Source organism: Geotrypetes seraphini, chromosome 7, assembly GCF_902459505.1.
Source record: "Geotrypetes seraphini chromosome 7, aGeoSer1.1, whole genome shotgun sequence".
Classification (NCBI taxonomy): Eukaryota; Metazoa; Chordata; class Amphibia; order Gymnophiona; family Dermophiidae; genus Geotrypetes; species Geotrypetes seraphini.
In genome coordinates, this window is record NC_047090.1 from 159,547,208 (window position 1) to 159,571,684 (window position 24,477).

The 24,477-nt window shown below is 45.6% G+C and overlaps 1 protein-coding gene across 3 annotated transcripts in view; it reads left to right on the plus strand.

The window, feature by feature from the left end:
* The window catches only part of CDC42BPB (CDC42 binding protein kinase beta), a 344,482-nt gene that overhangs the window by 140,992 nt on the left and 179,013 nt on the right, over window positions 1-24,477 (plus strand). For all 3 annotated transcript variants that reach the window (XM_033950846.1, XM_033950844.1, XM_033950845.1), the window contains exon 14: window positions 3,057-3,167. In XM_033950846.1, the coding sequence (XP_033806737.1) occupies window positions 3,057-3,167 (111 nt within the window). The remainder of the gene's footprint in view (window positions 1-3,056; window positions 3,168-24,477) is intronic.

Here is a 24,477-nt window from a genome sequence, read left to right on the forward strand (position 1 = left end):
GCGGATTCCCTTTCTCAGCTGACCTTCTGACTCAGAGTCCCATTCCAATGTTTGATCCGGGTCCCTTCTGTTTTACGGAATGGCTCTTGAAAGGGAACGCCTAGGTAAGAAGGGGCATTCTGATAAAGTGATCTCCACCCTCTTGCTGTCCCGGAGACTTTCTACTTCTTGGGCTTATGTGAGGATATGGCGTATATTTGAGGAGTGGTGTGCTGCGCGTGGAATGGTCTCTTTTCACGCTTCCCTGCCTACCATCTTAGAGTTCTTGCAGGATGGCCTAGACAGGGGACTGGCTTGGTCTTCTCTCTGGGTTCAATTTGCGGCCTTGACAGCCTTTTGTGGATTGTTAAAAGGTCAACATTTGACTTCCATTCCTGATGTGATTCGCTTCTTGCAGGTGGCCAAATTGCTCAAGCCTCCCGTGTGACCCTCTGTTCCATCTTGGGATTTGAATCTGGTTCTGTCAGTTCTGGTTTGTCTGCCTTTTGAACCTTTGGGCGACTGCTCCTTGAAGGATCTTAAAGTGGTTTTCTTGGTGGCAATTACATCTGCTAGACATGTTTCTGAGCTGCAGGCTTTCTCATGTCAGTCTCCCTTCCTGGAATTTTCTAGGGAGTGGGTTGTCTTGTGGCCTGTTCCTTACTTTCTGCCTAAGGTAGTTTCTCCTTTTCATGTCACTCAGGCGGTGGACCTGGGTTGTTGGGAGGGATCTTCCGAGCAGAGACAGTTGTGTAAGTTGGATGTCAGTTGGGTCCTTCGCTGTTATGTGCAGAGGACCTAGGAGATCAGGAAGTAGGAACATCTCTTTGTCCTTCTAGCGGGTCCTCGTAAGGGGGATGTGCTTCCAAGGCTACTATTGTGCACTGGATCAAGGAGACTATTGCTTCCATTTTGCAGAAAAATCCTGTTCCAGAATTTCTTAAGGGTTTTTACACTCGGGGGTCAGGTGGCTTCTTGGGCTGAGTCTTCTCTAGTGCCTCCAGTGGATATTTGCAAGGCTGCAGCTTGGTCTTCTCTGCATTCCTTTGTCAGACATTACCGTGTGGATGTTCTCACTCATCAGGATGCAGTATTCGGTGAGAGTGTTCTGGTGTTGGCCCTTCTGGGGTCCCACCTTTGATGAGTTCTGCTTTGGTACGTCCCATTCATAAGGACTATACTGGTTTAACAGGCGCTACAGAAGGAGAAGTTAGATTCTTACCTGCTAATTTTCTCTGTTAGCCTGTAGACCGGTATAGTCATCCACCCTATCTGTCTTTGTGTGGTGATTACGAGTTTTTTTTGCTCACATGCAGATTTTGTTTTTTTCTGCAGGTTCTAGTATTTTTCTTGGGCCAGGGAGATTTAAGAACAGCGGCTATGGGTCAGCAAGCTTAGCTAGTGAGCTGTGGGAACATTGTCTATGCCAGGTTTTAGTTCTCTACATGCTCCAACAGTTGTTTACAGGTGTTTGTTGTTTTTACGTTCCTGTTTGGAGTCAGTTTTACTGTTTTCAGTTGTAATCTTTCCGAGGTTCTGCTTGGCTATTCGTCAGACTGGATTGCTAGGGGGGAGTCTATCCTAATATACAAGTTTTTGATCTCACTCTCCACCTGCTGGTCACAGTGAGGTATAATACCTATTCGTAAGGACTATACTGGTCTACAAGCTAACAGAAAGAAAATTAGCAGGTAAGAACTTAATTTCTCCTTTTTACTTAAACCACACAATTGGATGAACACTGTTATGGCTTTACAAATGTCCAGGAGCATTCATTGCACCTATAGGGTATGTTATGATTAGTCCTGGCAAGTGAATTTGTAAAGGAAAGGAAATTAAAAGAAAGAGTTTGAATTGCCCATATACTAGAATGAAATGGTATGGTGGCTATGTTGGTCCACTCTTCAAGGTAATATGTAGAAATAAAACAAACATAAAGGAAAAAAAATACCTTTTTTATTGGGTTAACTTAATGTAGTTTATGATTAGCTTTTGAAGATAATCCCGTCTGATCTGAGGAAGAAGGGGTTACCTTGGAAAGCTAATCATAAATAATAATAATAATTTATTTATAACTCACTATACCTTAACAGTTCAGTGCAGTTTACAACAAAGAGAATCTGCCAGATGCAGATGAAATACAAATGGAATTATATAACTAGCATGGTTGGGTTTATTTAGCCAAAATTGTCATACAAAAGAAATTTCACAGGTTTCCATAAACATTTGGTAAGGGGAAGAATTCTCAAAAGAGGTTAGCCCAATTAAAAAGGTATTTTTTTTTCATTGTTTGTTTTGTTTCTACATATTACCCCCATGTACTTGAAAATCCATAATGAAATCACAAGCTGACAACCCTAGTAGTAATTTCACAGTATTGGTGCTAGGAGTCAAGCTGCCATATAAATCATAAGGCCCCCATATACTTCAGCGTGGCTCATAGGAACAGAGCTATGAAACTGCCACCAGAGGTCACGGTACCTTTTTGATCCTTATGCTAACAAGGAATGGAGTAATGGGATTGCTTATGCCTTGTAACCTCGAGACATCAATCATATCAGGTAGGTCCAGTGGAGTGAGGGTGGTGGGAGTTAGTAGAGCAGGAAAGTTCCTTGCAGAGAGGGGTTGCATGGGGGGAAGGGCTTGGAAACGTCATAGTAGGGGGGCTCCAGGATGAAGGGGGGAATTTACCTTTATTATCCATTCCTTTAAGATGTGACCTGAGAGCATCAGGCTTCATATTAGTGGCTTGAGGCTCACAGGCAGTATGATTAGTGCAGCTTGCAAGCTGTGTTTTTGATGTACTATGGGCATGACTAACCTGCATTACTGGAATACCACAGGTTAGTCACTCTCACAAACTGAGGAGTGGTAGAAGTCTGATTTTTACTGTATCTTAATAGCTACCTTCCATTAGAATATTCTTCCTGTACAATACTATGCATGAAAACAGATTGATGCTTTATTAAAATTGGAATTTAAAATGGTTTTAGCTTTGCCAATGCAGCTTGTACACTTAAAGCATTGTTCACTTCTGTTTACTTTGAGAGGCACTAATTGTTAACCTTATCTTGTAGCTGGAAGCACAGCTTGAAGATGCGAGAGCAGAAGCATCAAAAGAACGAAAGCTCCGCGAGCATAGCGAATTGTTTTCCAAACAGCTGGAGGGTGAAATGGAAGCGTTAAAGGTTAGAATGCAAAAGAAGATTGTGCAAGCAGCCATGCATGTTCTGTGCAGCAGGTTCTCGTTACAGTAGGATATCTTTGCTTTCAGCTACCTCATCTGATATACTAATCTACTGACTTTTTAAGTAGTTGGGTTTGATCTCTTTTGGTGCAAAACTTGATGGTAATCTATTTATACATGATCTGTTAAGGAAGTCATTTTAGAAACTTTGTGCATCATGTACACATTTAAATGGCATTCACGTGTATTCCTATGCATTATAAAACTACTTCTTTAGCACTCTCCAGACCAGTAGAGGTTAATCTTTACAAATGGGTATATATCCAATCATGACCAGCAGGTGGAGACTGAAAACAAAACTGTGGGACAGTATATAATATACTCCCTTCTATTTACATTAGTCTTCTTTCAGTCTCCAGCAGGTGTTGAGTGATCTGTACCCATCTCCCTTGGTAGGGCTGTTGGAATTTGTTTAGGGAGTTTCTAGTCCCTGTTTTTGGCCGGACGGAGCTTGGGCGGGCCCTGTTTGGGGGGTCCGTCCTACCTCGGGGGTGTCAAACCCGGCGGGTCTCGAGCGGGGTCCCTTCCCCCACTTCCTCCACCTCCCCACATTTTTCTAGAGGAGCCTCAGCAGTAAGACTTGCCCCCTAAATCAAGCAAGGCATATTGCTTCGAAAGCCTGTGGAGTCTGTTCTGTAAAAAAAAAAAAAAAAATCCTGAGGTAGTGCTGTTCTGGAGGGTTGTTTCCCTTTAAGAAAACTGTATTTTACTGTATTTTTTCATCTAACTGGCACTTTTTTATAGCTAGGTCGCGTATGGAGCAATTGTGCCCTTCTCCGGGGAGTGGGACACAATTAGGTCCAGCCGCGAGGCACTCGCGGCCGGACTGAAATCGGTAGTTTGGCCCGGTGAGGTGGTGGAGCTCTGTCGGCAGCGGCTGCAGGCGCCCAGAGCTCCCCGCCGATGGTGCCTCGCGAGTCGGCTGGGAGCAGTGGGGAAGCCCGGTCTTCCCCAACCACCCACGGAGGGATTCCCCGAAGGATTCCCTCTCAGCTGATTTTTTGACAGCTGATGCCGACTTGTCTGTTTTAGCGGCTGGGACTGTTCAGGCTTCTCAGCCGCTACAGGCCATGGAGGGAGCATTTTTGGCGGGAACTTCGCCATTTTCTCTGTCTGGCCCCTCCATTTTGTCTGCAACCTCAGGTGACCTTCCCCCTGTATTGCAAACACAGGGGCAAGTTTCTGCAGGGACCCCTGCTGGGGCAGGGAGTCCCTGGGGACCCCCAGGGGTTTTTTGTCCCCAATTTAATTTCTTTCTTTGTGCAGACAATTGGGGGTCCCATGTGCACCTGGGGGGTTTCGGGGGTGGTTTCCCTCCGCGCCCCCTATGGCTTGCCTCCCTCTTTTCGTTTGGCGTCCCCTCTTCCTCCTCCCTCATCCAAGCGCCCGCGGGGGGGCTTGGATTGCGAATTGGTGGTCGGAGGAGCGTGTTGGCATGGTTGAGGACCTGGCTGCTTTGGCAGGCTTCCAGGATCCTCTAGAGGGGACGCCCGCTGGCAGCGGGGCGGCGGGTTTCCCGTCTTCCAGAGCAGATGCGTCCGTGGTGCGCTTTTTATGCAGAGGGATGAGCTTTTAGACCTGATGTAGCAGGTCTCCTTGGTGCTGCATTTTTGAAGTTGCGCCACCGGAGACCCCGCATATGGGGGCCCCTCTGCTTCGGGGGGGTCTGTCCTGTTTCCCGCTCTTTTTCTGTGCGTCAGGAATTTCGGGATTTTGTGTTGGCGCAGTGGCCTACGGGCACCGTTTCGTTTGGTGTGCGCCTTGGCTCATGGGTATCCCATCCCGGAGGGGGATAGGGCTACCTTAATTTCGCCAATGGGGGATGCGGTGGTCTCGGCACTTCCTAAACGGCATACCATGCCTGTTATGGACGGTTCTGCTCTTAGGGTCTCTGAGGAGCGTACGTTAGAGACACTTCTTAAGTATAATTTTGATGTCTCTGCCTTGGGGGTCCAGGCGGCTATTTGTGTGGGGCTGGTGGCTCGTACCGTGTTTCGGTGGTCTGAGCATGTCCTGGATCGTGAGTCTGATGACTGGTCCTTAGTGGATCAGGAGGTGGTGAAGTTTGAGATGACTGCCTCGTTCCTCTCGGTTGTTCTTTGTGACTTGGTGCTGCTAAGTCTGGAACTTTTGGTAGCCGCATGCTGTACCTTGTGGCTTCGCGCTTGGTCGGCGGTTGCCGCGCCCAAAACTGAACTTCCCAAAATTTCCCTTTCGGGGGTTGTTTTTTGTTTAGAGAGGACTTAGATCCGGTGGTTCAGACTCTGACGGACTCTGAGGTGCCCCGTCTACCTGAGGACCGTGCCCGCCCGGCATCTCGGGTTGGCATTGCCCGGGGGCGTCTGCGGGAATTTCGCAAGTTTCGCCTGGGGCTTGGGACTGCTTCTTTCAAGGCTTCCGGTTTTTCCCCGGGGTCGGTTGGCTTAGCGCATGCAGTCTTTTCAGGGGGCCCGTCGGGGGGCTGGGAGTTCCCCCCCCGGTTCCCCTGCTGCCCGTCCTGCGCGATGTCTCTTTGCCGGCGCCCCCTTTGGTTCCCGTGGGTGCCCGGCTTCGCAACTTGTTTCCCAAGTGGGCCAAGATCACGTCCGATCAGTGGGTCCTGGTGGTGGTGCGGGACGGTTATGTACTTGAATTTTGCCCGCTCTCTGCCAGATCATATCTAGCCTCTCCATGTCAGGTGGCATGGGAGACGCTAGCCTTTCGCCAGACCCTTCAGCGCTTGCTAGATCTCAAAGCAGTTGTCCAGTGTCCCCTCAGGAGTGCAGTATCGGCTGGTACGCCATTTCCTTTATGGGGCCCTAAAGTGAGGGGACCTTTCGGCCCATCCTTGGTTTAAACTGAGGTCAACAGGACTCTCAGAATTCCCTTTTATTCGCATGGACACACTGCAGTCTGTCCTTCTGGCGGTTCAGCCGGGGGAGTTCCTGACTTCTCTCGCTCTGGCGGAGGCCTACTTGCCTGTTTCCATTCGGGCCTCTCCTCAGCTCTTTCTTTGCTTTGCGATATTGGGTCTGCACTATCAGTTCTGTGTGCTTCCCTTGGGCCTGGCCACGACTCCCCGGACGTTCACCAAGTTGATGGTGGTCGTCACGGCGGCATTGCAGTCAGAGGGCATTCTGGTGCACCCCTTCTGGGATGACTGGTTGTTTTGGGCGAAGTCGTTGCAGGAGAGCGCCCGAGTTACGGCTCGGGTGGTTGAGTTTCTCCGGTCACAGGGCTGGGTGGTCAACCTTTCCAAGAGTCGGTTGGTCCCCGCTCAGCATCTGGAGTACCTTGGGGTTCTGTTCGACACCTCCTTGGGGAAGGTCTTCCTTCCAGAGGCCCGGGTAAGCAAATTGCAATCTCAGATTCGCCTTCTTTTGGCGTCCCGGTGTCCTCGGGCGCAGGATTTCCTCCAAGTCTTGGGGTCGATGGCAGCGTTCTTGGATGTTGTGAGGTGGGTGCGGGCCCACATGTGTCTCTTCAGTATGCTCTGCTCCGTAGATGGTCACCCCAGAAGCTCAGTTTGGAGGTCCCTGTCCCTCTGCGAGGCTTGGCGCGCTGCAGTCTTCTTTGGTGGCTCCAGACCTCTCATCTGGTCCAGAGGATGAGTCTGGATCTATCGCAGTGGACGATGCTTCTCACGGATGCCAGCCTCCTCGGTTGGGGGGGCTCCGTGTCTAGGTCACTCAGCTCAGGGCACCTGGTCCATGGAGGAGGCGTCCTGGTCGATCAACATGTTGGAGACCAGAGCCATCCCTCTGGCGCTGTTAGCCTTCCGCTCCCTCTTGATGGGCAAGTCGGTCAGAGTCCGGTCTGACAATGCCACAGCGGTGGCTTATGTCAATCGTTGAGGCACCAAGAGCGCTCAGGTGGTGGAGGAGGCGGTTCGGCTCATGCTTTGGGGCGGAGTCATGCCTTCTGGACCTCTCGGCCTCTCACATGGCCGGGTGGAGAATGTTCAGGCGAACTTCCTCAGTCACATCTTAGATCACAGAGAGTGGTGTCTCAGCCCTGTGGCTTTTCAGTTGATAATGCAGGCTTGGGGTCAGTCCCTGATGGACCTGATGGCCACGAGTGGCAATGCCGAGGTGTTCCGCTTCTTCAGTCGTCGCAGGGATGGACTGGCCGAGGGTCTGGATGCTCTGGTTCAACCATGGCCAACAGAGGGGCTGTTGTGCATGTTTCCTCCGTGGCCATTAGTGGGCAGAGTTCTTCTCCGCATTGTTCGCCATCCGGGTCTGGTGGTTCTGGTGGCTCCAGATTGGCTTCGACATCCGTGATACGCAGATCTGGTGACACTCTGGTGGCGGATCCTCTTCCTCTGCCTCTCTTGGACGACCTTCTGACGCAGGGTCCCATTCCCATGTTCGACCCGTCTCCCTTCTGTCTTACGGCTTGGCTTTTGAAAGGGGTCGCCTTGGTAAGAAGGGGTATTCAGATAGGGTGATTTCTACACTCTTGGGGTCCTGGAGGCTATCTACCTCTCAGGCTTCTGTTTGGATTTGGCACTTCTTTGAGGGGTGGTGCCAGGTGCGGGGAGTGGTCTCTCTTCGCGTTTCTGTGCCTAACATCCTAGAGTTCTTGCAAGATGGCCTGGATAGAGGCCTGGCTTCGGCTTCTCTCCGGGTTCAGCTTGTGGCCTTGTCAGCCTTTCGGGGGTTTGTGACAGGTCAGCGTTTGACAGCCTTTCCTGATGTGATTCGCTTTTTGCGGGCGGCCTAGGTGCTCAGGCCTCCCGTGCGGTCCTCTGTTCCCTCTTGGAATCTCAGTCTGGTTCTCTCTATTCTGATGCACCCGCCCTTCGAACCGTTGGGCGGCTGCTCTTTGAAGGACCTTACTCTGAAGACGGTCTTTTTGGTGGACATTTCTTCCGCTAGGCGTGTTTCTGAGCTACAGGTTTTCTCTTGTAGGGCTCCCTTCTTGGAGTTTTCTAGGGAGCAGGTTGTCTTGAGGCCTGTTCCTTCTTTTTCTGCCGAAAGTAGTTTTTCCTTTTCATGTCAATCAATCTGTGGTCCTCCCGGTCTTGGGTAGTTGGGAGGGCTCTTCTGAGCAAAGACAGCTGCGCGAGTTGGATGTTGGTCGGGTCCTTCGCTCTTATGTGCAGCGGACCTAGGAGATCAGGAAATAAAATCATCTCTTTGTCCTTCTGACTGGTCCTCTTAGGGGGGCTGGCGCTTCTAAGGCTACTATTGCATGCTAGATCAAGGAGACTATTGCTTCCGCTTCTCTTCTGGGGCAGCAGCCTGTTCCGGAGTTTCTCAAAGCTCATTCTTCTCGGGGTCAGGTGGCTTCATGGGCTGAGTCGTCGCTCGTGCCTCCAGTGGACATTTGTAAGGCTGCGGTGTGGTCTTCCTTATATTCCTTTGTCAGACTCTTTCGGGTAGATGTTCTGGCGCGTCAGGACGCGGTGTTCGGTGTGTGTGTTCTGGTGTCAGCCCTTCGGGGGTCCCGCCCGTGTGAGGGACTGCTTTGGAACGTCCCATTCGTAAAGATTAACCTCTACTGGTCTGGAGAGTGCTAAAGAAGGAGAAATTAGGTTCTTACCTGCTAATTTACTTTCTTTTAGCTTCTCCAGACCAGTAGAGGTCCCCACCCTGTCTGTTGTTGTTGTTGTTGGGGCTGTTTCGTGGGCAGTTTTTGTTTTTTGCTGCGGGTTCTTGTATTTTTCTAGGGACGGGGAGAATTAAAGAACAGCGGCTGTGGCTCGGCTGGCTTAGCTGGCGAGCTGTGGGGACATTTTCCTTCTGGTATTTCTCCTCTACATTTTCCAACAGCATTTGGGTATGTTATTTGTTACTCCTATTCGGAGTATTGTTTTCTTTCTGTTTTCCAGTTCTTAGTTCTGCTTGGCTATTCGGCAGACTGATGTAAATAGAAGGGAGTATATTATATACTGTCCCACAGTTTTGTTTTCAGTCTCCACCTGCTGGTCATGATTGGATATATACCCATTCGTAAAGATTAACCTCTACTGGTCTGGAGAAGCTAAAAGAAAGTAAATTAGCAGGTAAGAACCTAATTTCTCCTTTTTGCTCATATTTTAAAATTCCCTGTGAGCTTGTGCACCTTCTCAAAGTCATGCATCAGTGTCGGGTAACTTTTAGAGTCTGCACGGGAACGGGGATCGCAGGGGTCCCGCGGTGATCCCGCGGGTTCCCCCCCTTGGCCCACGGGACTCCCACGGGGACGCCCCCTGACCCACGGGACTCCCACGGGGATGCCCCCCTGACCCATGGGACTCCCGCGGGTTCCCCCCCCTGGCCCACGGGACTCTCACGGGGATGAAAACAGCCTACCTAAATTCTGGCGATGCAGGCATGCAGCTTACAAGTCCGGCGTCGCAGCGGGAAATAGCCATGCTGAGCAGTGAGCTCAGCACGTACACAGACGAAAGCCTTGCTTGCTGATTGGTCCGGCGGCCCCGCCCCACCGTGCCGCCGGACCAATCAGCAAGCAAGGCTTTCTTCTGTGTACGTGCTGAGCTCACTGCTCAGCATGGCTATTTCCCGCCGCGACGCCGGACTTGTAAGCTGCACGCCTGAAAAAGAAATCATCCTGGCCGGGGTCGGTGTCATGCTCCGGAGCTTCTACAGCCTTCCTTCTACCTGCTTCCAGCCACACCCCCTGCTCCGCGGCTCTCTTCGGCAACTCAGCAGCAGCGATCGACACAAGCTTCTGATGTCGGGGCCTACCCTTTGTGAGTCCCGCTTGTTTCAACTTCCTTTTTCCACAAAGGCGGGACTCTGTAGAGGGAAGGCCTCGATGTCGGCAGCTTGTCTTGATCACCGCTGCTGACGAGTTGCTGAAGAGAGCCGCGGAGCAGGGGGGTGTTGCCAGGTGCAGGTAGAAGGGAGAGGGCCAGATGCAGGACTCATGGGTGAGGGAGGAGAAGAGAGAGAGAGAGAGAGGGGAGGGAAACAAAAGGAAATATTTCATACTGGGCTGGGCCGGAGTGGAGGGAGGGTGGAAAGATTCTGGCTACCGGGTGCAGTAACAAAGGAAAAGGGGGGAAAGCTGAAAATGGAGATAGTGACACAAAGAAGAGAAAGAGTAAGCAGGACCTACTGAATAAGGATAGAGATACAGAGGGGACATGAAGAGGAGGTGAAATAGAGACATATAAGTAATGCTGAAAAAGTGGGGGGGGGGGGAGATAAAGACATTGAAAGGGCAAATGGTGAACATGGGGTAAAGACAAGGACAGAGACAAATGAAGATTCTGAAAAAGTGGTGAGATAGGGATATAGGTGAGATGGACACAAAGAAGGGTGATGCTGGAAAATAGGTGGAATGGTAATTCTGACAAACACAGAAGGGAAATGCTGGATCAAGGAGAGATGGGGCTCAGCCTGGATGGAATGAGGAGAAATGCCTTGTTAGCCCGGAACTTCCTCTCCTACGTCAGAATTGACGTCAGGGAGCGGAATGCTGGTCAGCGCGACGCTTCTGCAGGGAAAGCTTGGGACAGCGGTGGCTTGGGGGCTATTCCCCGATGGCGGTGGCAGCAAACCGAGTGGCTTGGGGGAGGGCACGGAGAAAGAAAGAAAGAAAGGGGGCAGACAGGGAGATAGAAAGAAGGGGGAACAGGGAGACAGAAAGAAAAAGTTGGGGGAGAGAATGAGGTCTGGGGGAGCGGAAACATACAGGAGGCTGAAAGAAAGGAAGAAAGATTGGATGCACAGTCAGAAGAAGAAAGTGCAACCAGAGACTCATGAAATCACCAAACAGCAAAGGTAGGAAAAATGATTTTATTTTCAATTTAGTGATCAAAATGTGTCTGTTTTCAGAATTTATATCTGCTGTCTATATTTTGCACTATGGCTCCCTTTTACTAAACCGCAATATCATTTTTTAGCGCAGGGAGCCTATGAGCATTGAGAGCAGCGCGAGGCATTCAGCGTAACTCCCTGTGCTAAAACCTACTATTGTGATTTAGTAAAAAGGGAGGGGGTGTATTTGTCTATTTTTGTATTTTGTTACCGAGGTGACATTGCATAGAGTCATCTGCCTTGGGAAATGTATATGGCAGATATCTTTGTTTTGTGTTCAAAAGAAAAGGAAATGCATTTCTGGTTTTATTTCTACAGTGTTGAAGTACTTGTTGGCCCTTGCTGTGACTGGTGGGGATCCCCAAGCACCGCCAGCAGAGGACCTCCTCTAGAGATGGTCAGAACTCCCCTCCACCAAGCGCAGCAGTCGCTGGCAGCATCCATGAGCCACTGAGGTGCCAGCATCTGTGACTCAGGGACGCTACTGCTGCCTGCCAAGCTTGGCAAAAGGGACCCCAGGCCAACTGCAAAGGAAGTCCTCAGCTGACAGTTTGTGGGTTCTCATCAGCTGAGTATTTATATTTTATATTTACATTAGAGGTTCTGGTAGAAACCCATTTACAAAGTTCTTCCCAATTAATATTTCCAAATTAATAAAGTCTCTTTGCTTATTTGTAAATGGGTCTCTACCAGAGCCTTTAATTCAGTAGCATAATTAAATAAAATAACTATTTCTGAAGTTTATAGGGAAGGATGGTGACGGAGGGGATTCCTCGCGGGGACGGGTGGGGACGGAGGGGATTCCTCGCAGGGACGGGTGGGGACGGAGGGGATTCCTCACGAGGACGGGTGGGGACGATTCCTCACGGGGACGGGTGGGATTTCTGTCCCCGCACAACTCTCTAGTAACTTTGTTTTCAGAGGAGTGATTGAGGGTCAATTAGGCTCAGTCTTCTGGTATTTATTGTAGAGGGTTATTTTGGAGAAGGGGTGGGTAAGGAGGTGGTGAAAAGGAAGATGGTTTTTATGTTTTATGTTAATTATCATTAATCACTTCAATAGTAACTGACGGTAGATAAAGACCCAAATGGTCCATCCAGCCTGCCCAACCACCCACGCTCTATAAATTAATCATTCAATTTAAATGGTCCTTTTTCTTAGATATTTCTGGGCCAGCCACCAACGGTCAGGGAGCAAAGGGATTCTCTTACCGCCGGTTCAGCTGGGGAATTCCCTTTTCGCGTTGGTCAGTTCCTTGGCCTCAGCGTCAGGAAAGACCCAGGCTTTTCAGACACGACAGGCCGCAGGAGCTCTGATTTTGGCAGTTTCAGGTCCAATTTCGGCGGAAACCTCATTCATTTCGGTTACCTCAGGCGACCTTCCCCCTATTCTGTAAATAAAGGGGCAAGGTATGTCAGGGTCCCCTGCTAGGGCAGGGAGTCTCTTGGGGCCGCCAGGGGTCTTTCCCCCTGAATTTATGTTAGCACTTTGTAAAGCTTATGTGCTGATGGCAGGAGATTCCGTGTCCACTCCGGGGGTGTCGGGGGAGGTGGGGGGAGGTTACCCTTGACATCTTCCCCAGTGCAGCCCCACACAGCGGCGGTTTTGCTCCCCTCTACTGCTCTCTCATCCAAACGCCCAGAGGATTTTTTCCCAGAAGAGCACGAGGTGATTGATGAGGACCTGGATCCTTGGGGAGAATTCCAGGATCCTCTTGGGGGGCCAAATTCCGTCGGCGAGGGGCTCGAGAACCCCCCAGCTGGCGAAGATGTGTCTGTGGTGCACATTTTTCAGTGGGAAGAGCTCCGTGAGTTAATCCTTCAGGTCTCCTCAGTTTTTCACTTTGAGGACCCCATGTTGGAGCCCTCGCATATGGTGGACTCCTTGCTTAAGGGGATTCATCTGCCTCCCACTCTTTTCCTATGCATCAGGATATTCAGGGCATCATGCTTGCCCAGTGTCAGGTGCCGGAAGCCCCTTTTCACTTTGCGCTCTCCATGGCCCGCCTGTATCCCATTCTGGAAGGGAATAGGGATACTCTGAAGTCGCCTGTAGTGGATGCGGTGGTCTCGGCCATCTCTAAGTGGCATACCGTGCCTGTTGAGGACAGTGCGGTCTTGAAGGACCCGGAGGAGTGTAAGTTGGAGTCCCTCCCTAAATAGTTTGATGTGACAGCTCTGTCAGTCCAGGTGGCTATGTGTGGCGGGCTGATACTGCCCCCGTCGGGTCTCCTGCCGCCCGTCCTGTACAATGACTCCTTGCCGGTGCCCGTTTTGGTTCCAGTGGGATCTGAATCTGGTTCTGTCCGTTCTAGTGCGTCCTCCTTTGGGTGACTATTCTTTGAAGTACCTTAATCTTAAGGCGGTCTTCTTGGTGGCCATTACTTCAGCTAGATGTGTTTCTGAGCTGCAGGCTTTCTCTTGTAGGGCTCCCTTCTTGGAGTTTTCTAGGGAGCGGGTTGTCTTGAAGCCTGTTCCTTCCTTTCTGCCAAAAGTAGTTTCTCCTTTTCATATCAGTCAGTTGGCTGAGGGGCCTCAGGCTTCTCCAAGGCTCCTCCCAGGTAGGAGCTTGAGGCGCCTCAGCCAGTCAGTGCCTTAGGCCCCTCCCCATACATCAGATGATGTGCTCGGGCGGGGCCTAAGGCTGCTATTGGGCAGCAGCCGGACAGAGGAGTGGAAGGACTTTTCTCCTGCTCCTGAAGATTGGCATAGGAGCAGCAGGGTCCGGGCACCCCTCCTGCTCCCAACTATTTTAAAGGTACTGGGGTGTGTGGGGGGGCCGGGCCCGACCGCCTGGGCCGACGAGGGGTGGGAGTCCTAGGAGCATGAGGGACTGAGCACCCCTCCTGCTCCCAACTTTTTGGTGTCGGGGGTGGGTGGGACATGCCAGGAGGGGAGAGATTGGGGCAGGGCAGGGCAGGACAGATCAGGGCCTGGGGGGGGTATCGGGCAGGGCCAGTGTGTCAGGCCAGTGTAGGCTCTCCTGCTGCCGTGCTCTGCCCCAATCTCTCGCCTGCTCACCAGATTCTCCTTCTCTCTGCTACCGTTCCCTGCAGTGCAAGTCCACTTTAAAACCACGGGCTTGCACTGCAGGGAATGGCGGCAGAGAGCAGGAGAGTCCGACGAGCAGGCAAGAGAGATCGGGGCTGAGCCCTGACAGAAGGCTGCTACTCCTGTCGGGGTGTGCGCATGAGCGGGGATCGCTCTCTAGTGATCCTGGCGTGTTAACGATCGTCCCCATTTGCATGCAGGCCTTTAGTGAATTTGTCGGTCTGCATGGAAACGGATCACACATGGTTTGGAGGTTTAATGAATCTAGGCCATTGAGTCTGCGGGGTAAGGCAAAAAAATGGCACCCCAGCGTTCTTTAAATCTGTGTAGTGAGAGCTGACCACGTCATTGTTGTCATGTGATCAGCTCACCCAGATCAATTTACCTTAAAGGGCCAGCAAGAGACAACAATTCCTCCATTTTTTGTTTTGATGTGTGTTTATGCACACACATACACTTACACTCACACACACTCACACTCTTTCCATGTAAACTTTGTTTCTGTGAAAGGAAACCCAGCTAGTAGTTGGATGAGGGGGAGAAGAAAGAGGAAATAAAGGACTACCACATTTGGGTAAAATCCACCTGATTGAAATGCTTAGCTACTTGTTTGTCTGTTATACATTTTACATCCATTACAACCAAATCTATTACTTGGCATAAATGAAGCTACTAACTAATAGATATTTCTTCACTTAACATGTAATTAAACTCTGAAATTTGTTGGCAGAAAATATGGTGAAAGCAGTTAGCTTAGCAGAGTCTGCAAAAGTTTGGATAATTTCCTTAGAAAAAGTCCATAAATTCTAGAACTTTGCAGCGCACGAAGATGGCTGGGTAGAGGATTAGCTCTGTTGTGACAGGCAAATTTTATTAAGATTTTGGCAGTTAAAATTAAAGAAAAGTGAAGGAAAAGAGAGAATTGAAGTAAGAAATGGCTTCGGGTAAAACTAGTAAAAGTAATCCGGTGAATTCAGGAGCAGGAAGTAAAAAAGAACAAAAATTGATTCGGTATCCCCGACAGCGGTCCCTTTGCCTCAGGAAGAAATTGATAACAGTGATTTGATGGACAATAGAATAAAAGATGATCTAATGTCCCTGCTTCAAGATGACAAGGCCAGCATCTATTAGATTTAGAGCTATCAATTCTATGTAAACGTGTAGGGGTCCATAAAGCTCTATGTAAAATAAAAAACCAAGTTTGTCTCATAGATGCTGACAGTGTACATCTTATCCTCCAAGACCAAATTCGTGGCCATTGAGATGCATTAATCTGATGCTTAATCTCAATGCTCCAAATATCTCTAAGACCATTTTTTTTCTTTTTATGTACAAATTCAGATATTAATTTATACCACCTTGCGGCCTGGTGACCCATGGAATCTATCTGAAAACATAAGAATTCTATATTATGATAATTATTAAGATTTTTCCATTCAGGGAACCCTACCTGAATGGCCTGCTTCAATTGCATCCATCTGAAATATTGTGATTTATTCAAACCGAATTTATTTTGCAATTGTGAAAATTCAAGCAGTTTACCTTTATTTATTACATCTTCTAAAATCCGAATTCCAGCAATCATCCAATGTTTCCAGATAATTTTAAAACCGCCAACTTTGATCTTTGGATTGAGCCATATTGTTTGGGTCGTTGATTTAGTTATTGGAATAGGAGTTAGATTACTTATATATCTTATAGTTTTCCAAGTATCAACTAATATTTTGTGATCCTTATATAACCTTGGCATTTGAATACTGATAACATGACTTAGACGTAAAGGAAACATTAATCTCCATTCTAACCAGAACCAATCTGGTATATGTTCAATGGGCTCTGGGAGGATCCAATACATACCCTGACGCATAATATAGGCTTGATGGTACCTATAAAAATTTGGAAAATTTACCCCTCCCTCCGCAATTGGTCTTTGTAATGATACTAGAGCAATTCTGGGGTTTTTTCCAAGCCAAATAAATTTTGTTAACATCTTATCCAGTTTTTTATAAAATGACCCCTGAAAAAAAATTGGTATCATACCCATTTGGTAACAAACTACTGGTAATATCATCATTTTTACAGTTTGTATTCTCCCCCACCAGGATATGCACAGAGGATTCCATTGTTCACACATTTCTGACACTTTTTGTAATATATTTTTTTCATTAATTTTCATTGTCTCTTCTACAGTTTTTGTAATCCAAATTCCTAAGTATTTTATTCCTTCTTCTTTCCAAATAAAAGAAAATGAATCAAATAGACTTTTTGTACAATGTACATTGAGTGGAAGTACTTCTGATTTATTCCAGTTTATTTTATATCCTGAAAATTTTCCAAATTTTTCAATCAATTCAAGCAAATTTGGAATGGTTGTTTCCGGATTTCTCAAATAAAGTAAAATATCATCAGCATATGCTGATAATTTATATTCTCTATCTGAATGTGGAATACCCTGTATCTCCCTTGTTTGTTCTATAGCTAATAACAAGGGTTCTAATACGATATCGAAAAGCAGTGGAGATAGTGGGCATCCTTGTCTAACTCCCCTTTGCAAAATAAATTTTTCTGAAATATTATTATTGATGTATAATCTAGCAACAGGGGAGTTATACAATGCTTTTATTATTTGTATAAAACCGGATCCTATACCAAACCATTCCATTGCCTGAAACATGAAGTTCCATTCCACTCTATCAAAAGCTTTTTCAGCGTCTAATGAAATAGAAAATGTTGGGTCATTAATGGATTTTGTCAAATATAACATGTGATGTGCCAATCTAGTATTATGAGATGAATGTCTTTGAGCTACAAAACCTGTCTGATGCATATCAATAATGAAAGGGAGAGCTTTAGCCAATCTTAATGCTAATGCCTTGGTCAAAATTTTTCCATCTACATTTATTAAAGAAATAGGTCTATAATTTGAAACCAAAGTGGGATCTTTATTTGGCTTAGGTAAAACTATAGTTATTGATTCAGCCATAGTACCTGTGATATAACCTTTATTTAGTTGTGTCTGATATAATTTTAATAAATAGGGCATTGTAATGTTTTGAAATGATTTATAAAACTCTACTGTATAGCCATCTCCACCTGGAGCGGATCCAGCCCTAAGGGATTTCAATGCTGTATCTAATTCTTTTAAGGATATTGGTTCTTCTAAACTTCGTTTTATATGTTCAGGAATCTTCGGTCCTTTTATTAACTTTAGAAATTCTAAACCATCTTTTTCCTTTTCTGAATAAGGCTCGGAAGAATACAATTTTTTATAGAATTTCAAAAATTGTTTCATTATGTGATCATTGTGAGATAACATTTCTCTATTCTCATTTTGAATTGCAATTATTTTTGTTTTCTTTTTTTTTGCTTTGAGATAATTTGCTAGCATTCTTCCCGCTTTATTTGAATTTCCATAATACAGAGCTTGTTGTACAAATAAATCTTTTCTAATGATTTTTGAAGAAATTTCATTATATTTTCCTTTAGTTTTTAACAATTCTTGTTGTGTCAAATAATCCCATTTTTCAATTAATTTTGATTCTAGAGACTTTATTAGTTTTTCTAATTCTGTAAATTGTTTTTTTTCTTTTTTTATTTGCATTGCTGAATAAGAAATAATTTGTCCTCTAATGTATGCTTTAAAAGCATCCCATAAAGTCTCTATTGAAATTTCTTCTATATCATTAATTTGAAAATATTCTTCCATTTTTTCCATAAGATTTGTACAAAAGTCAGTATCTGCAAGCAGTGCATTATTTAATTTCCATATAGGTTTATTTCTATTTTGATCTATTATTTTAATTTCAATCCACACTCCACCATGATCTGATAATATAATTGGATCAATGATAGCCTGTGTGACTTGATGTACTAATTGATTAGAAACAAAAATATAATCTATTCTAGAAAAAGAGTTATGGACTTGTGAACAAAACGAAAATTCTCGATCATTAAAACGAAGTATGCGCCAAATATCTTTTAAATCACAAGATTGTACCAAATTATCAAGTCCTAATGATTTTATAAATCTTCTCGGATTTTTATCCATCAATGGATCCATCACAGCATTGAAATCTCCTGCTACTATTAAATTTGAAGTAGCCAGTGGAAGAATTACCGTATTTTCACGCATATAACGCGCGCGTTATACGCGTTTTTACCTACCGCGCATACCCCTCGCGCGTTATACGCAAGTTTTTTACATAGTTCCCACCCCGCCCGACGCCCGATTCACCCCCCCCATCAGGACCGCTCGCACCCCCACCCCGAACGACCGCTCGCACGCGCTCCCACCCGCACCCGCATCCACGATCGGAGAAAGAGGGAGCCCAAGCCCTCTTGCCCGGCCGACTCCCCAACTCCCCGACAATATCGGGCCAGGAGGGAGCCCAAACCCTCCTGGCCACGGCGACCCCCTACCCCCACCCCGCACTACATTACGGGCAGGAGGGATCCCAGGCCCTCCTGCCCTCGACGCAAACCCCCCTCCCTCCAACGACCGCCCCCCCCCCAAGAACCTCCGACCGCCCCCCCAGCCGACCCGCGACCCCCCTGGCCGACCCCCACGACACCCCCACCCCCCTTCCCCGTACCTTTGGAAGTTGGCCGGACAGACGGGAGCCAAACCCGCCTGTCCGGCAGGCAGCCAACGACGGAATGAGGCCGGATTGGCCCATCCGTCCCAAAGCTCCGCCTACTGGTGGGGCCTAAGGCGCGTGGGCCAATCAGAATAGGCCCTGGAGCCTTAGGTCCCACCTGGGGGCGCGGCCTGAGGCACATGGTCGGGTTGGGCCCATGTGCCTCAGGCCGCACCCCCAGGTGGGACCTAAGGCTCCAGGGCCTATTCTGATTGGCCCACGTGCCTTAGGCCCCACCAGTAGGCGGAGCTTTGGGACGGATGGGCCAATCCGGCCTCATTCCGTCGTTGGCTGCCTGCCGGACAGGCGGGTTTGGCTCCCGTCTGTCCGGCCAACTTCCAAAGGTACGGGGAAGGGGGGTGGGGGTGTCGTGGGGGTCGGCCAGGGGGGTCGCGGGTCGGCTGGGGGGGCGGTCGGAGGTTCTTGGGGGGGGGCGGTCGTTGGAGGGAGGGGGGTTTGCGTCGAGGGCAGGAGGGCCTGGGATCCCTCCTGCCCGTAATGTAGTGCGGGGTGGGGGTAGGGGGTCGCCGTGGCCAGGAGGGTTTGGGCTCCCTTCTGGCCCGATATTGTCGGGGAGTCGGCGGTCCTTCGGGGTGGGGGTGCGAGCGGTCCTGCGAGGGGGGGTGGTGAATCGAACGTCGGGGGGGGGGGCATCAGGTTTTCAAGGTGGGGACAGGACTTCAAGGGGGAGAGGAGAGTTGAGGCGGGCGAAAGGAGAGTCGGGGTGGCCAGAGGAGAGTCGGGGCGGGTGAAAGGAGAGTTGGGCAGCATGCGCGGTATATGTGTGTGCGCGGTATATAAAAATTTCTGTACATAAAGTTGTGTTTTTCGCGCGCTATACCCGTGTGCGCGTTTTACACGGGTGCGCGTTATCTATGTGAAAATACGGTAATTGTTGTAGAGTTTTAAAAAATTTGTTTTGATTCGAATTAGGGGCATATATATATTAAAGAGCGTCATGGTGGTATTTCCCATGTCCATTTCTACATATATCCATCTTCCAAGAGGATCAGCTGCCTTAAATTTAAATGAAGCAGTACATTTTTTATTTATTAATATAGCAACACCAGCTTTTTTTCCTATTGCTGCAGAAAAAAACATTGTTTGACCCAATTATCTTTTAGCTTTATGGATTCATTATTTGACAAATGGGTCTCTTGTATGCAGCATATATCAGCGTTTTGTCTTTTTAAAAATAATAATGCCTTTTTTCTTTTAATCGGGTGATTGAGACCATTAACATTTAAAGAGATTATCTTAAGATCCATTATATATTATTGTAATTTGTAATATAACAATCCCATCTTCAGTGTTTTTAATAAACTTCATTTTCCCATATATAAGATAGTTTGAAGAATTTCCTATTTTGCCCGTACCCTTAAAATTTAATACCCTCCCTTTCCCTCCCTTCCCACCCCATATATATACGATCACTTGGAAACGCAAAATAGATCAGGTCTGATATTACTCCATTACAAGCTAAATATTATAATTTTATAATTATTACTCCATATTAATGAACATATCTTATCATATCATTTACTGAATTAGTTTATAATTTTATATCTTTGTTTTCTTTTATATTTACTTTTAAAATTCTATATATTCTTTTATTTCTTTAGTATATAGGGAATTGCCTATATTTGACATCCTCCCTTTACTTTTATCTATCTTATCTAATGAGTATGTTTGATTTCTAATTTATTTATTTATATTTTTTTTTTCCATAAAGAAATATTATCTTAATTTTACTTTGTTATATCTACAAAGCAATATTTTCACCTAGAGACAACATTACAATTTCTCATATATGAATGTCTTTTCTTGAAAGTCTAAGTATGGTTGTATATTACTATATTATTTAAATTATAGCAACCTTTTGGGTTTTTCTGAATTTCTTGGGGTTGTCATACATTGCATTTCTATCATAGAAGAGATCACAACATTTATATTTATCAAAGTAAACTCCATCAGATTCTAAATAGACTTTTACAATTGTATATATTATAGGTGGAGGTGGACTTTATCAATATCCTGTTGTAATATCTTGAAAATAAATAGCCTTTCAATGTATCGATTTCTAACCAGTTGATCAGCAGTAAGCAGTTATGATTACTTTCATAGTAATACAAAAAATTTAAATATCAGTTCTTGCTGGGTTTTTTTTTTTTTTTTTTTTCATCAACCTATTAGTTGTAGAACTAAGCATTTATTATATCAGAATTCTAAAAAGCTGAATTTATTTATATCACTTGAGGTCTATTTTAGACAGATATTTGTACCATGCTCAGTTCTCAGGAGCCCTTGTATTTTGATAGGACTACTTTAACCAAACCCTGCACAATCATCTTTCTACTCTTCCTCATAGTGTATGAGACTGAGATATGAGCTATGGACCTCTTCAGAGTTTTTACCTCTGCTGCAACCTATTTTTCCTTTCCTGTATACAAAGGGGCTAAAAACTGGATTTCCTGATACATTAATATACACCTCTTTCCAGGCATTTTAGTACCCAACACTGCTGATATAAGCCCGTTGATTAAGACATTATGAATAATTGTCTTTTTAAATGCTTTGGTTTTTGCATATTCTTTATCTGAATGTAATGGGTTGCTGTCCCCTGTTAACTTAGAAAAAGTTTTAATATCACTCTTTGTAAAGACTTTGCTGAGTTCTGCTCTGTCTCCAATCTGCATCTACAAGCATCGAAGAGGTACTGGTCTGGAAAGTTATGCAGAAACTGGTCCTCTTCTCAGTAGTTGTTGTCTTAGCTTTATCTTGGTCCACATTTCTCATTCCTTGTGTTTTGAGTGAGCAAGAACAGCTCAGTTTATGGTCAGTTCTCAGTTTTTTTGATTTTTATCGTGAATCAAGTGAAGTGGTGTATTTTCTTTTTATAAGAGTTATTTCTTATCTGTATTTTTCCTTCCACGTGTTATTTTAAACTTCCTTTGAGTTTTTTTTTTTTTTTAGTTTCCTTTTGTCTTTCCGTAGATGCAGTACGTAGAATCTGTCTTTCTTCTTCATTTCCGGTGCGCTTCTCAGCAAGAGGAGACTTCCTGCTTATGCGCAGTTTCTTTCCTTTTACTCAGCGACTGCAGCACTTTCAGTGTTTTTCTTTTTTTCTTTCTTTCTTTTTCACTTCTCCCTGAGAGCATGAAGTGATGATGCCAAACAATTTTTCAAAAGGTTGTCCCATTTCATTCTTCTGGTCTCCATATACTTAGAATTCTCTAGGTAAGTCAATTTTTTTTCCCCCACGTCATTTGGCTATTGACGTGTTTGCATTCTTTTTAAGCTTGTTCCATGCTCTTGTTTGTATTCTCTGTTGTTTTTTAAAGTAATTTGAAAGTTCCAGCATTCTAAACGGTGCATTTTCAAAGCATACATTTTCTGCAGTGAAATTAATTTACAATTTATAATGGAGTAAATCAAAGTGAAAAGTTTTTTATATCTTTTTAGTCTCATTGAAATATTTTAAAATAATTCCAACTTTCTTTTAAGAAGTCATTGGTTGTTCGTATGTGTCAAGGTATTCTGCTAATTTTTTAGGATCTGTAAAATTTTGTGTTTTATTTCCTAATGTTACCTTCATTATTGCTGGGTAGAGAAGTCCGTATCTTGCCCCTAGTGTTCGTAGTTGGGGTCTTAAATCAAGAAGTTGTTTTCTTTTCTGGGCATTTTCTCTAGCAAAGTCTGGTACAATATGTATCCGTGCATCTTGACATCTTAGATTTTTGTTTTCTTTAGCTAGCTGGCATATTTCAACTACATGTTGATATCTTAGTAATTTAAAAATAAAAGTTCTTGGTCCTTTTTGTGTGGTTGTTTTTTGTCCCGGTATTCTGTGTGCTCTCTCTATTTCAAGAGGCATCTTGGATTTTATAGGCAGTATCTTTGGGAGGAATTGTTGTAAGAAATTTATGGGATCATTTTTTTCCACTCCTTCCGGCATCCCAATAATTCTTAAATTGTTTCTTTTTTCTCTATTTACACAGTCTTCCAGATCTTTCTTTAATATTTCCATTTCTTTCCAGGCTTGTTTGTTTTGTATAACCTCAGCATGTACTTCTTCCGATCTTTCCTCCAAGTGTGTCATTTTGTTGTCTATTAGATCAACTCTTTTTGTTAATATGGCAACATCATCAATTGCCTTTTGTAGTTGTTTTTTTATTTCCAGTACTATATCTTTTATTTGTTTTATTTCTGCCATCATATCTTGATCTTCTGAAGGCAATGGTACTTTTGATGGTGTCCCTGGCTCTGGCTTTGATCTTTTGCTACTGCTTGTTCCTGCTCCTCCGGTTCCTGTATCTGTTTTATTTTGTTTGCCCGATGCCATTTTCTTCTTATCTATCGTTTTTTTCCAGTAAAAATTAAATTTTTGGAGTTGTATGTATGAATATTAGCTTGTCTGGTCTGGAGCTCAGCTATTACCCGACCATTTGCTTGCGTGTCCAAGTTCTAGAATCAAAATCTGTGTTGCTTTTTGAGATTTTGCCAGGTACATGTGACCTGGTTTGGCTACTGTTGGAAACAGAATACTGTGGGAGTGCTTGGTGCAATGGTTAGAGCTACAGCCTTGGCATCCTGAGGTTGTGAGTTCAAATCCCACACTGCTCCTTGTGACCCTGGGCAAGTCACTTAATCCCCATTGCTCCAGGTACATTAGATAGAGTGGGAACCTATCATGACAGTCAGGGGAAAACGCTTGAGTACCTGAATAATTTGTAATCTGCATAGAATTATAGGATATGCGGAATATAAATTATTTTTTTTTTTTAAACTGTTTAAATAGACTTTGTCCCAATATGGCAACTCTTATATACTAAGTACAGTGGTGCCTCACACAACGAACTTAATTCGTTCCAGGAGCAAGTTTGTTATGCGAAAAGTTCGTTGTGTGAAACGCGTTTTCCCATAAGAATACATGTAAAACAAAATAATTCGTTCTGCAGCCCTGTTTTCCCATAAGAATACATGTAAAACAAAATAATTCGTTCTGCAGCCCTACATTTCCCTCCCTCCACCTCACCTTATATGCAGAGTTTGCCAGCTTTCTTTTTCACCCAGCCGCACGCTTTCAAAAAGCTGTGCACGCGCAGCTGCTGGAGTTGATCAATGTTCTCCTCTCCTGCAACTTCCGGTTTCTGGTTGCGTCAGAGGAGAAGATTGAACAACAGAGCATGCGCGCATGTGCTGCTCTTTGAAAGTGTGTGGCTGGCCGAAAAAGAAAGCCGGAAAACTCGGCATCTAAGGTAAGGTGGAGGGAGATGATGGAACACTGCATTCAGACAGGAGGGTGCTGCTGTTCCCGGCTCACATTAGGAAGCGGCGAGAGTAGTTCCGCCCCCCCCCGGGCCCCTCGGGCGACTTCGTTGTGTGAAACGAAGTTCGTTATAGGGAGCAAGACAAAAAGTTCGTTATGCGCAGCGTTCGCTGTGCGAGGCGTCCGTTATGCGAGGCACCACTGTATACTGTATAATTAGTTAAACCATATTTTGAGGAACAATTTTCATATATCTGGCTTCTAGAAGTCTGTTTCTTGTCTTTAGAGAGTTCAGGAAACATGCATTCTTTTTGGGCCCCACATGGGGTTATGCAGAAAATAGTTAATTATGACTTAACAAATAAAAAATAAAAATTTTTGTTAAAGGAAAAAAATTGTTTTAACCCTTGGAAAAGGATATGTAGTGCCTATATAATGTAAGACTTTTTACTCGCTTGTCAGAAATGTTTCTTCAGTACTTTGTTATTGGTATAAGAATTTTTCTGAATTCAAGTCTGTGATTCTGAATCCAGGATTTGCAAAT